Source organism: Aulonocara sp. 'chitande type north' Nkhata Bay, linkage group LG7, assembly GCF_057382095.1.
Source record: "Aulonocara sp. 'chitande type north' Nkhata Bay isolate Kocher_YH1m ecotype deep benthic linkage group LG7, A_spYH_male_GT1.1, whole genome shotgun sequence".
NCBI classification, from domain to species: Eukaryota; Metazoa; Chordata; class Actinopteri; order Cichliformes; family Cichlidae; genus Aulonocara; species Aulonocara sp. 'chitande type north' Nkhata Bay.
The window spans coordinates 47069413-47084368 of record NC_141350.1 but is presented as its reverse complement, the minus strand read 5'-3'; the positions used below and the strand labels follow the sequence as shown (position 1 = coordinate 47084368).

The following is a 14956-nucleotide window of genomic DNA, read 5'->3' as shown; positions in this document are numbered from 1 at the left end:
CCTTAATTCCCTTGACTTGCAGACCACATTTAGACACTGGCCATCCCTTCTGTTTTTTGGAGTCCTTGAATAAAATGCTTAATTTTATTTTATTTTTTTCCTCCATATAAACAATCTAGCCCCCTTTGTTTAGATTTTGCAGTTGCTGCAGAAAGTACAGATTTTTCCACGAGGAATGATTGAAAATTGTGCAAAACTTACCATCAACTGCATGCAGATCACGATGCTCCTGAAAGCAGCTATAGTATTTATACTTCTTTCCACAGATGTCACAGGAGTAACGGAAGCTACCTGTAGATAAAAGGAACAAGCCAACAATGAACAACACTGACAGTACAAACAGTGTTTAATTTATTACCAAATTCAGGTAACGCTAGCTAGACAAAAAAAAAAAAAAAACGCTCGGGAAAACTAAATAATATCAACACACGTATGGACTGTGTAAAGTTCTGAGATCAAGAGAGAGAAATGGCTTAAACTGAACATTGGACCAAGCACGTACACGGCATATATTTTAGCCAACTGAAATGCACCGCACAGCGATTTAACACACATGTAATTCCAAAGTGTGTTGTTGCTTTCAACTGAAGGTCAGGGGTCCTATTTTTCTGTTTTCTTTCTTTTTTTTTGTCTATTTGCACCACAAACAAGGTTAAATTAACAAAAATGTTTAAAGTACAAAGGATAAGATAGGACTCCAGTGCATCCAAACAGGGAGGGAAGAATTCCAGGTATAAAGCTCTGAGAAAAGGGGTCATCCCATGCCCACAACAATTCACAAGTTTTCTCAGTTCATGTCATTGATAACCTTAGAAAAATGTTATTTCATTGAGGCTTTAAAAAACAAACAAACACACAAAAAAAAACAACCTTGACCTTTAAGTGGAACGATCAGAGGTTAATAATGAGCTTAATATTTTTATGACAACATTAATATCAAAAGCTAAAAATAAAAGCAAAATAACCCCACAAAGAAAATAGAAAGCTGCATTTAAATTAAAGTAACATATATATTGTTAGTTAACAGCAAGTTCACACAATTAAAAGAAGATCTCTTTTTAATCGAAATGTACGCGTATGTGACTATGTACATACTATTATGTATTGTTCAAAAGTGTTTAAATGTGCAATATAATGTTACTTTAGTCTTACTTTGTTATTTTTACTTTTGTTGATGTAGGATTCACTGACATTTCTTTCCAAGTGTATAAAGGGCGTGAAAGGGCATCAGAGATGAAGATTGCTTCTTCTGCTCTTGTTAATTTTGTTGTGGGGTAAAACATTGTTCAGCCAGGTGGCTGTTGACAAGTGAGAACTGAAGTGCCTCTACACACTGCAGTCAACTGCTGTCTGAAGGCAATCTGTTGCATAAAAAGCACAGCACAAAGACTTGTAAGACAAAAATCTATTTTCCAGTTCTTTCAGGTTTAGTCTCTCTCTGTAATAACATGTCTGACGTTGTCCCTGCAAAAGGCCCCTCATCACACACCCATGTGAAATGTTTTATTATTTAGCAGCAGAGTGACAACTTCTAAATTTTCTCCAGCCTGTTCTCAAGGGGCACTTAATCCAATCAGCTGCATTCTTAGCTGAATTCCTGAGGCACTTCAAGGATGTAATAGACAGAAGGGCTGTTAATAAATTCTGAATTTCACTATATAATCAAGTTTAAAAAGAAAAAAAGGGGGGGGGAACCACATTCAAATGTGGAAAAAAATAAAGCTGCAGTACTGGCAGGTGTCTCACAAACTACATAAAACACAAAGTTGAATTTCCGAAAAGGTGTGCAGCGTCTGCGACTCTTAATATAGCACTATGGCACATAGTGAGTGTTTGTGGGGGTACAAAATGAGAAAAGTAGACCGGTGTAGGACCTTCTGCTTCCGATTTCAGACACATAGCTGGCAGTGCAAGTAGAGAGAAGATTTAACCTACATAAATTAGTGAATATACATGGATGAATAATCGGCTGAACTGAAGGTAAACCGCAAGGCGTACCATTTACCTTTTGCATTTTGCTTGTTCTTTTCTTTAAGCTAAAGTAAGTAAGCTAAATAAAAGCAGGCTGATTCATGTTTGATGTCACACCTACACCTTAAAAAAAAAAAAAAAAAAAAAAAAAAAAAAAATTCCAAAGGTTGAGGCTCAGCACGCACTATACCCTGAAGGAAACCCTGAAAGCATCACGGATCAATTTTCATTGATTAAATTCAATTAAAACTACTACTAATACTAATGATAATAAGAATATTAGTGACAATAATAAAAACCACAGGCTCAAACCATTTTAAGTAAAACCTGAAAATGACTTTTGGCATTGTTTGACAGCTCAGGTACATACTGTGCAAAATATGTTAAAAGTAAGCGTTATGTAAGCAAAGCAAATGGCCATTTAAAAGTGGACAAAGAATAGCTAACAGGTGATTAAAAAGATTTTTTTATTTTACAGTAATAACAGTAATTATTAGCATGAGTAATTGCATTTATAATACTGCCTGGCTGCAGTGCTGTGTATATTACATCAATTCTCCCACTAATTAAAATAAATTTTCATAAATCAGTGAATTCCTGGTGTATAATCAAAGCTTCTGTTAAATCAGTGGTCCATGCACACTGGACTGAATCAACAACATTATGGACACAAGTCTCAGTAAGGATAGTTAGAAAACAACCCCAAAATAAGACTAGACTTTACTAAAAATGTCAAACCAAATGTTTAGCTTTTTAAATCTACCAAAACTTTGCAGTGCAAGGCCCATTTTACATATCAAGCAAAAACAAACAAACAAACAAACAAACAAACAAACATTCTAAATATACTGTAAAAAATAAAATTACAATTTTCACAGTGGTATAACATGGTTAGAAGTTTGTGTACTGCTTACTGTATTTTAGTCTTTTAGCTTTTGGACCAATTGAAATTGTAAATAGAATCTAAAATGTTTGAAAAACATGAATCTTAATGCACCAATTAATGTGCAAAATGTTTAATTCTATGTTATATTTCACAGGACCTTTGGTGATTTAGCTATGACCCTTCTTCGTGGATTAGCATACTCTTAAATAAACTACATCAGTCTGTTGATGCAGTGGTGATGCTTTAAAAATAATAATAATAATAATAATAATAATAATAATAATAATAATAATAATCTGGCTCAACTTTTTCCATATCCTAAATGAATTGTAAACTCTTAAGACACTGTACTGACAAAATAAATGCATACAAGCAAACATTTAGAGGTAATTAAGTGGAAATATTTACAAACAAACTGCTTTGCAAAAGTCTTGAGCCACCACTCACTCCTTAATATATTGCTTGGAAAATAATAGAAATAGGTGTAGCAGGTTACTGAAACATGTAAAAATACATGGAAATACAGGAGGGCAAAAATAGAGTTTGTACTCTATTCGTTTTCCTCTATAAACACGCTTGAAAGTCTCTATATGGTATTATTCCCCAACACAATCTGAACTTCACTTAGGGAAACCTTGTCAATTCTTTAAGTAGTCTCAAGGAATATATCTTCAGGCTTCGTGAAAGACATTGAAAGCTTTTCTTTGGACATTGGCTGCTTTTTGTTCCATTCTCTGTCAAGATGATCCCAAATTGCTTCAATAATGTTGTGTTCTGGGCACTGAGGAGGCCAATCTATGACTGATAGAGTTCTTCTGTGTGTTTTTCCATCTAGGTATGCTTTTATTGCACTGGCATTATTGTGAGGTGATGAATGAAACCACGGCCAATCAGATGCTTTCCAGATCGTATTGCATGGTGGATCAAAATCTGATGCTGTGTACAAAATCCTATTAATTGACAAGAGCCCAACACCACTGGCTGAAATGGCCCTCCTTTATATAATTAGCGGAGCATTTATAGCCTTTGTTTTTCATAGGACAGTACACCGTGACAGGAAGATAAGAGAGACTGAAGGGGAATGATAGGAAAGGGTATGGGCCAGACCTGAACCTGGACCCCTGCCACCGATTTTCAGTTCTGATTTCCAGTTCTTGTGTAATTTGGCAAACTTCAGCCTTTTCTTGCTATTTCCCATCCTTAGGACTGACCTCTTGATTTTGTGAACAAAGATTATAAGATTTTTAACATACATCATGGCCAAAAGAACCAAAAATCTCCTTTCTCAAATAATAAGTTTCTTGCAGAACGGCTTTATCTGGCAAAGGCAGAAGCAGGATAACGTCCACCATACTCTGCATGAGCACAACAAACTGCAAGCAGTACGAGAGAGCATTTAAGTGAACTGGAAATTTTTATAGAAAGCAATACAAAAATACCTTCACTAAAAAGTATCCATCTCTGCTAAACAATCCAAAGGCAAAATTAATAATAAATGGAGACATAACAAAAGTTTTCAGCTTTCAGTTTTCAGCCTGCAGAGGGACTAGACAAAGTTGTGCAATAGGCCCTTTACAGTCTGTCTGCTGGTTTTGAAATCACTTGGAAAGATTTCAGGAAACAACTTTGGGATCATTCACAAGTCTTTAACAACATCATATCCATTTAGGAACTAAGTCAGGGATTGACCCACGATAGTAATATTCGATCCTGTAATAATAAAATTAACAGAATAATAAAGTAATACTTCAATCAAGGACACTAACTTTCTTGATTTACAGATGACATCTTAATCTTTTTGCCAAATCCAGAAATATCAACTCCAAACTTGTTGGTGTTTTTGGATACCTTTAGTTCCATCTCAGGCTACAAGCTGAATACTCCAAAAACCTATAAAACTAGCTGGAGCATAAGTTGGAGTCCACTCAAGAAACTGAATTTCATACCTCGTGACATATTTATGAGTTAATATTAACTGTAAAAGAACAATTGGTATGCCATAATGTTGAGCCTCTTGAGCAAAACAATTGGGAATGACAATAGGAGGTGGAATTTAATCCCATTATTAAGTTTTAAATCCCAAGCTGAGGCAGGAACATGAACATCTTGACCAGGTTATTCTTCCTATCACAAACACTCAAACAAATTGAAATTCAATAAATGGGACAAATTAGGATCACAGTACATCTGGCAGGGGAGGAAAAGATTTTCAACCCTTATCCTGGCAAAGAACAAGGGATGCTTTACATTATCCTGCTTACGATACTATTACACTTTGATACAATTCAGGAATTTATTTTACTACAAAACGATGGAAGGAAAATGAAGAGCACGTTTCTGAGTATATTCTAATTCAATGATGACTGGATGATAAAAGATTCATCCAAAACCTAATGGACCTGGGTAATAAATGGACAAATTTATCTCTGAAAACAGCTAAATATTATCACCAAGTGTAGTTTGCTTGAAGGGATAAATATTGTGTTTAAACAATATTGATTTTGCCTATTAAGTTCGATGCACACTATTATCAGTGGGCTGTTAAGGCCCCCCTCTTCATATTACACCTTTAAAAAAATGAATTAAAAAGAGATTTGGCTCCTATAAAGCTCCTTAAAAGCAAAATATAAAGAAATGAGAGGTGATTCGAGACTTTGCACAGTATATTAGATTATAAAATCTATTATGAAAATACAGGTGCGAGTGAACATTTGTTTGTTTGTTTTTACTGGAATTAATGGGTTGTGTCTATCTGAAAATTTGTCCCATGGCTCCAGTAAAGACAAGCAAAAAAAAGATGCAGGATGACTGATGCTCAAAACAAATCTGTGAAACCACAGTTCTAGCATTAAAAGGTACAGAATCAGTACAGTATCACTAATAATCAGAGCTGCAACAGCCTTCCTCTATGTTAAAGACCATGAAAAAATGAGAAGCACATTGCTAGTGATCAACCATGGGCTTTTTTTCTTAGACATTAACTGCTGAGGTCATTACTTTAAAAAGATTAATCTTGCTATTTTATGACAAAGAACATGAAAAAAAGCCTGAAGAATATTTAGAGCATACTTTTCAGCTGAAACCGAGATAAATTTGTTCAGCTCAGATGGGGTCCAGCACGTCTGCTGTGAAAACAGGAGAATGCAAAGTCTCAACAGTGAAGCACAGTGCTGGAAGTGTGAAGGCGTTGGGCACATGACATTTATAAATGGCAACATCAGTGCTTATAGACATATTAAAATACTGACTGACTAACTGACTCCTGGCCAGAGGTTACATCAGCGGAATATTTTCTATCACTGACCGTGACATTCGCCTTAGAAGCAAAAGATCACCGGTTCGATCTCATGAGGAGACACAAATTCCTTTGAGATTGCATCAGGAAAGGCAACCAGTGTAAATTGTTAAATGAAACATGCAGAGCTACCTGTTGTAGCAATCCCTTGCTACAACAGGTATAGCCATAGGGGATAACTGAAAGTAAACTTGTTAATTGGCACTATATTAATAAAACTGAACTGAGTTTTAATGATGACAAAGATGAAAATATCTGATGGCTGTATGTCCTTTTGATAAATTAGAACACTGATAGTGGATCCACCACAAAATAAGTAAGCAATGTTAAGAACTGGTCTATTTTTTTTCATAATATTGAATACACAGAATCCCCCATCAACATGTTGGACTGCATCTGCAACCATTAGAGAATTACAGCTGCTCCATGTTGCACAGTGTCCATGCTACTGGTTTTCCTCTCAATGAGGTGAGTGCTCATAGGACTTTTTATGACTTCTGGTCATTTCCCAAGAGAAAGGTTCCCCTAACTATCAAACCTTTGAGATAATAGTGGTTAATTCCATTGTCCAGTGCAGCAGCAGAGTACAGTACAGAACACTTCTGGGGTGGGAAAAGTAGAACAGCACAAACCCTCAAGCAGCTGGATCCAAGGTCTCTGGTGGTATACCTCTCAAAAACTCTGTTCAACACTGGTATCCTTCATGCCAAGGAGGATAAAGTTTCATCAAAAATTAAAGGTTAATGAACACTCACTACTCCATTAGCTATACCTTTTCAACTGCTCATTAGCACAAAACTCTGTTCAGCTATTTAGATAGGTAAACATAGTCTGTTGAAGTTCAAACTATCAGAATGGGGAAGAAAGGTAATTTAAATCATTTTGATGTGGTACAGTTATTGGTGCTAGAATGGCTGATTTGACTTTTCAGAAACTGCTGATCTGTTAGGATTTTCCCGCTCAACCATCAAGAGTTTACAGAGGGAAACGATCCAGAAAGCAGCAGTTCTCTCAGTGAATTTGCGGGGGAAAGGTTAGAGGTCAAATGTCATGTTCATATAATATTTTCTATATGTTGACAATACACACCAAACTTGTAAGTATCATAGTTTCTAAGATAAGGCTTTTTGTCAATTTTCAATCAGTTGATGTAGAAGAACTTGGGTGAAGAAAGACAAATTTTAAAATTTAATGTTAACATGAGCCCACTCCACACTCAATTTTTATCAGAATCAATTCATGTTTACAGACAGAATCACACTCTCACTCTCACACACACACACGCTACCAATAACATATCTCATATTTCACATATCTCAAACTGGTTTCTTGAACATGAGTCCACTGTACTCAATGGCCTTCACAGTCACCAGATCTAAATCTAATAGAGGTCCTCTGATGTGGTGGAACGTTAGTTTCTTATCTTGGATCTGTAGCTCTAGAAATCTGCAGCAACTGTGTGATGCTATAATGACAATGTCGCTGAATCTGTGTCAAGAATTAAGGCACTTCTGTAAAAGGGTGTCCGAACCTGTACAAGCAATGTGTACCTAATGAAATGGCTGCGGAACGTATGAAGTATTGGGGGGAAGAAAATAACAGATGCAAATCTCGCTTGCTACTGTGGATTGCATATTTTTAATATAGTAAATCCCAGCGGTTTTTCTAACAGTAAATACATTTCTGTTGAAATTAGAAGTAATGCAGTTATGAAAAAGTGATATGGAATCATGTGGAATTTAAGACATGTTGTACAAGGAGAACTCGGTTATATTCAAGAGTATTCACACTTTGAATTTATTGCAAGCAATGTGTTGTGCAAGCAATGGCAACAAAAGATAGTTGTGTAACCATAACACGGTGAAGAATTTACTAGGAATTTATTGTTATTTGTTACATGACTGGGTATAGAAATAGCACCACACCAATATAAGCAGAAGACTCCCTTTCCTTATTTCTACTCTTTGAAATAGTGTTGTCAAACCAGCAAGTTAAGAAAGTCTCTTTATGTTAAATTGAAAATAATTTGGGAATTTCTCCAGTTATGGTACATAATGTCAATAAAATATTTAGAGAATCTTAAAAAAAAAAAAAAAGGGAAAGAAATAGCAAAACACACATTCTGCAGTGCAATTTACTACATGGGTTCATGGGTTTGCACTCTAATCACTGTTGGTTTTTGCATTCACAAATCCACTGAGAAGGCAACAGTATTTCTGGATCTTGTTAATCCAGAAATACTGTTGCCTTCTCTTTTTTAGAAGTAGGCAATGCACACCAACAGCAAAAAGGCCACCCTATCATTATTTTTCACATAGTGCTTGAATCAAAATGACCCCATTTAAAAATAGAGTATATTATTATTTTTTGATTAAGATGCTAAAGTTATAGTTATTATAGTCATGTACTTATATTCATGAGCAGAAAAAAAAATTGTGGTTGAGCGTTATGCTTGATTAATTCCTGACTTCTCAGAGAATTCCAGTGTGCCAGCTTAAATTTAGGGAGTAAAAACATGAATTCAGTTTGAAATTCCTCACTGCTGCTCAAAATAGTACAAACATCAAGAATTCACTGAAAAAGGAAAGAGTCCGCATTTAAGCACTGTGATGCTGGATGGTCTTTAAGACAAACAGGGCGAGACAAAGTGTTCTCACAGTGCAGTCAAGTATTCTTTGGAGTTGATTACAGAGACCGATACTTACAAAATGTTCCAAGGAAGAGGCAGAAAATGAAAGCTGACTGAAGCAGATCTCAGGGCTCTCTAGATTTAAAGTACTACAAACAGAAGGACGGACACTGATGATCTTTAGCCAGAGATAAATGCTTCTAGACCAGAGTCTGAGAAGGTCTCAAGAATGAACACTGGTAGAGTACTGAACGAATAAGTGTTAAAGCAGGGGTGTCAAACTCGTTATACATTGCAGGCCACATACAGCCCACTTTAATCTTAAGTGGGCCAGACCAGTGAAACTCTACTTTCTGTCAGTGTAAATAAGTTAAATATGTAACTGTTTTTCTACACAACGAAAAAAAAGCTGCTGTGACAAAGAAAGAAACCTGTCAGCACAACTGTTCTACCTGTATTGTCCAGACTTTGTAGTTTTTTGTTTATTTGTTTGTTTGTTTTGTTTTTTTTTTTTTTTGGGGGGGGGGGGGGGGGTGAGAGGGGGTTTAAACTGTAGTCATAAGAACAACAACAACAACAGAAAAATCTATTGAAAGTGAAAGATAGAAACTTCTGGGGGGGGTTTCTGTGTAATAAGTAAGTGAATAAGGCAGAAAATGTAGATTTTTGATGGGAAACTGGTTTCCAAGTACACAGAGCAAGAGAACTATACAGGAAGTGTGATTTCATCATGCAAGCAAGACAGTGAAGTTAATTCTAAATGTGTTTTTGTGCTGCTGGCTCGCTGAATTTTGGTCACAGTGACAAAAGTGACTGCAGTTTTGGAATCTGTGAGACACTGTCTCCGTGTTGTCGGATGAACAGAGGGATCCGTGCTTTGTGTTAACATCTTTTTGCAGAATCTGTTTACCTGCTCTTTAATCGTTTACCGTTTTATCTGTTGGACATTGTTGAAATGGTTTTGGAGGCTTCCAGCTGAGATTTCAACGTTTCTGTGGACACCACACGTGCCTACATTTAAATAACAGATCTGACAGTAGATCCTATAAAACCAGATGTTCTTGCTTGCCTCCAGTACCAGGGGCATTGGGGTTCAACAGGTTAATTGTTTATTTCTTAATTACTTTGTCTAGTATAAATGGCCATAGGGGAGGTTTCTATCAGTAGAATAAGCTGTTAAAGTTGTGAAAATACAGTTAAAAGTCCAAAAACTATGCTTGTGCTTGTTTGTGGTAAGCAGTGAATCAAACAAGTTAATGATTATAAATGGCTTCAAGCACACATTCAGGTATCAATGTGTATCACTGAAATGAGGCCAGATGGTGCTCAGTTTACATTTTTGCTCATTTCGTCACCTTTTCTCCAACATGCTTGCATTTAAATCCAGCTCCCCCATCTCTCTGTGTACCTGGCCTGTACCAGTTTACTTGCTGTCTTCGGAACATCTGCCTCTCATTCTTCTTTCACATAATGGTATGATCTCAATCTGTGTTTGCACATGATTGGCTGCATGGTGTGCCCATTAAAATAAAGTCCCACCCCTCCCTGCCTGAAGACTCAGCTCACACATATCGACAGGCCATTAATTGACATATATAATGATCTTGCGGGCCAGATATAATTGTATCGTGGGCTGGATGTGGCTCGCAGGCCGTACATTTGACACCCCTGTCTTAAAGGGAAGAATACCTTCTAAGAAACCATTATGTGAAATCTGCAAATACTCAGAAACATCTGCCAGAGAGCACAAACACCGGACTCTAAATGACTGGAGGACAGAAGGTATTCTGGACCGGCGAGTCCAAATTTGACTCTCTACAGACTGTTAATGTCTGCACAGAGTCTGAGAACTTTATCATGCTAGATGCATAGCACCCGCAGTGAGATTCCATTATAATATGTGGCTCCATCTTGATATTTCTGGCAAATTACTGCAAGTCAGCAGCCATGAATTACAAGGTCTACACAAAATCTTGATGCATCATGGAATCCCATCTGGACTAAAAGTTATTTGTCATAGGTTCATTTCATTAACAAAAAAAAACTCCAGCATAGGTCAAAACTGTGCAAAGACTATCTGACCAATTAAAGGGAATTTGAAGTTCTCGACGACCAGACTAAAATCTATAGAACAGATTTGGAATTTAGTAAATTCTAAGAGATTTCACAAGCATTTCATCCAAAGCAAATATCTGGGAAAAGCTAGAAACTATTTGGAAGTCAATAAAATAAAATAAAAAAAGAGAATGAACATAAAAACAATACCAAGATGCAATGCAAGAATTCAACAAGGCCAAAGGAGGCATTATATTTTATATTAAGCATAATAAAGTTTTTTTCATTATGTGAACATGGACTGTTTAGTTGTTTTAATTTATTGTTTGTCTAATACATAAAAACATAATTTTTAGCTTAACACAATTTTTTACACTGATTTCTAAAATATTTCCGTTTTCCTGTCTGTATGATTTTTTTTTGATCACTTATCGGTCCCCAATTTTGGAAATAAAGATAATATTTTAATTATTTCCAAATCATCATCAATCTTTTTTTTTTTTAATTTATTTACAAATTTTTGGAAATTGGATTTTATTTTTATGATTCATAGCACAAGCCTGCATTTTTGGGAATTAGAGTATTTAAAACCATCTTATTAAAACTAGACCTTGTAAGTTATTTTAGGGTCTCTTCAGTATCTGAGGCAACACCCCCCCCCCCACCACCAAACTCTGCATGTTGTTGTTTTTTAAGCACAGGGTGGCTTTTGGCTGAACACCATTTAATCAGAACTATGCAAAGTTTGTTCTAGCAATTTTCCTGAAATACTCTTAAACATCAACAACTCCTCCACAGTCCTACAGCCTGTGTTGTCTTTTGCTTATTAAAATACTCTTGTGCAAACATTTGTTCAATACAGGGCATTTTTGCAAAGTACACTTACAGGAAATCCAGACTTCTAAGCTGGCCTGGTTTTGTTTTCCACAAACTGCTGTGAATTTGTTGTTAAATAGACTTTAAGTCATATTCACATAATATGTTAATCTATTTTCCTATTCTAAGGGAACCACTCTGTATGTATCATTAAACATCATTTATTTTTACCATCGGCTCCTGCCAATTTCTTTTGGGGCCACCAACACTGCTCATAGAAAGAAATCTATATTTAAAAATACACTTTTAAATTGATATGCCAGTCATTATCAAGTATAAAAGTCTAAATCTGCGGCATCAACCAAAATGCTTTACAGCATGTTTCATCCTCTTAAGAATTTAATCTAATAGCAACTCCTTTGCCTAGCAGCCTCACTGGCCTACTTATTAACAGTGTCACAGACCTTGTAGTTCCACTGTGTTCATACTCTTCATACAGCTTTAAAAAAAAAAAAAAAAAACTTATGATCTATGTGCATAAAGACTGTTCTCTTTTTTCCTCTCTGCCATATTTATACCTTACCTCTAAAGTGATGTGCACGTTCATGTAATGAATGCCGAGTGTGTGTAGGAAGATTTATAAATAACTCAAGTATTACTCTGAGGTATGAGTATTTTTAGCCCTAATCAAACTTTTTCTGTGATGTTGGAACGCCTAGTAAACGCAGGTCCCGGTGGCTGTTATATACCGCCACTCGAAGAGTAAAACCATACTGCCTTCAGGCTAGTCCTCAGTTTTACATTTTCATGTTTCTCTGCTAAATGGAAGTGGTGGTGTCAGAAAATGAGGGTCAAAAACATCTTAGGCAGCCCTATCGAGAAAAAAAAAAAAAAGTGTGGCAAGCAGGTGGTGCAGAAGTATACTCACTGTTGGGTGTTTGGGGTAGACCATCGCCAACCATGGCCTCTGATTCTACAAACAGACAAACACATCAATTAAAATAAAATAAATAAAATAAAATAAATAAATAAAAAAAATAAAATTGCAGCTCTATGAAAAAAATGCTGCTAATGTGTGCTCTGTGCTTCCAACCTGGGCTCCAATTTATATATCTACAGCCTCAAAGACATGGAAATCTCAAGACTGACGCCAATATTTGGTGATTGAAAAGCTGCATATATCAGAGTTTAAAAATAATCTTGTTTTATTGTCAGAACAAGTTGTGAATTACTTGCACACCCTCTGCCCAACTCTGCTCAGATTAGCCTGGTTGTTGTGCTGATTTGTGTGCCAACAGTGTAAAATACAGAATTTTTTGAAATCGACACCAAAACCAAAAAACTTAATATATTGGAGAATTTTTTAGACAAATTTTAGACCCTTAAATTTGTTATTTGCAGTTAGTTGAGTCCTTAATAACACAAAAATGGAGTTTAAAAAAAAAAATTGTAATTTAGTATCTCGCGGCTTAGATGAGCTGACTGGAACATCAGAAACAAGAACAAACACGTTTTCCCAACAAGGAAGTTGAAGAGTACCTTCTGGTGGACAAACTATGCAACATCAACAGTCATATCATAGCTGAGGGACATTTCTTCCATCTTTTCTTTACTGACTTCATTTTCATTTATTGGGCAATATAATATATCACCATATTAGCCCCGCCAATACGCTGGTCAGGCTCTAAAAATAACTGACTTGCACAATCAGATTTAAAACAATTCCCAGTCAAAGCAGGGCATGCACGCCTCTTTGAATACTTTTCAGACTATATTCTTAAAAGCAAAAGTGCAGCAATCAGTTATTTGTTTTTACATAAAGGACCAAATACATTTTTTAATAAATAGCAGCTTCTTACCTCTGTGCGCCCTGACATGTGTCTGAAAGCAGTTGTAATACTTGTACTTTTTCCCACATACCCCACATACATATGAACCTGCAGGAAAATTCAGAACAGAGTGTCAGAAAAAAATAACATGATTCCTATCAGGGTCACATATATAGGCTTACAAGAAAAAAAGGTCAGAACCACATGGGATTTCCCAGGATTTCTGAATTGAAATACAGTCTGGCCCTCATCCAAGTAATATTTATAGAATAACTAATAACACATTAACAATTGTAGTTTTCATGTCTGTATTAAAACACATTGAAAATGACCTACAGTCCAAGTAGGACAAAATTAATCCCCCTTTCCTGTACCAATAACCTCTGTAGAAGCTACTTACAATTGGGTTTTCTACAAATGGAGGGAGTGGAGTAGAAAGAGGTTTAAAAAAAAAAAAAAAGAAAAAGAAAAGAAAAATGAGGAAGACACCTAGAGATATAGCTACACGTTACTAAAATCTTTGTTCACATGTCACTGGACTTATGAATATTACTAGTGGAAGGACAACCTCAAAGGGAAACACTGCGTCACATCTCAACCTACCAAAAGGACTCAGAAAGTCCACAACACTTTTGAGACATGTGCTGTAAACAGATGAGCCAGAAGTTTCATTTGTGTGTTTCAAGGTTTGTGGCTGCTCCAAAACCTCTAGGTCTGGAAGCCCTGAAGTCATTAGGGGAACAATAAATTTAAGATTCAAGAAAGAGAAAAGTAGTTCATAATCCCCTGTTTGAAAAGGCTGAGCAACAAAACAAGACAACGAACAGGTAAATCTAGGAGTGAATAGCCAAAAAGGACAAAATTGACTTGGCTAGTCCAAAGTCCTGACCTTGATTTATGGGATGACCTGTAGAGGACAGTTCAATTAGGGCACTTCAGAAATACCAATGTAGTGAAACCATTTTGCAAGGCAGACTGTCCAAAAACCCTCTGAACTCTGCAACTCTGATAAGCACCAGCAACTAAAGGGGGTTATACAGGGAGTGCAGAATTATTAGGCAAATGAGTATTTTGTCCACATCATCCTCTTCATGCATGTTGTCTTACTCCAAGCTGTATAGGCTCGAAAGCCTACTACCAATTAAGCATATTAGGTGATGTGCATCTCTGTAATGAGAAGGGGTGTGGTCTAATGACATCAACACCCTATATCAGGTGTGCATAATTATTAGGCAACTTCCTTTTCTTTGGCAAAATGGGTCAAAAGAAGGACTTGACAGGCTCAGAAAAGTCAAAAATAGTGAGATATCTTGCAGAGGGATGCAGCAGTCTCAAAATTGCAAAGCTTCTGAAGCGTGATCATCGAACAATCAAGCGTTTCATTCAAAATAGTCAACAGGGTCGCAAGAAGCGTGTGGAAAAACCAAGGCGCCAAATAACTGCCCATGAACTGAGAAAAGTCAAGCGTGCAGCTG

The 14956-nt window shown here is 36.2% G+C and overlaps 1 protein-coding gene across 5 annotated transcripts in view; it reads right to left on the bottom strand.

Annotated features, from left to right (window-relative positions):
* Positions 1–14956, bottom strand: part of znf618 (zinc finger protein 618) — a 47321-nt gene that overhangs the window by 18579 nt on the left and 13786 nt on the right. For all 5 annotated transcript variants that reach the window (XM_086300865.1, XM_086300864.1, XM_086300862.1 and 2 more), the window contains 3 exons: positions 13512–13589; positions 12581–12625; positions 202–291 (listed from right to left, as the gene is read on the bottom strand). In XM_086300865.1, coding sequence (XP_086156991.1) covers positions 202–291; positions 12581–12625; positions 13512–13589 — 213 coding nt within the window. The remainder of the gene's footprint in view (positions 1–201; positions 292–12580; positions 12626–13511; positions 13590–14956) is intronic.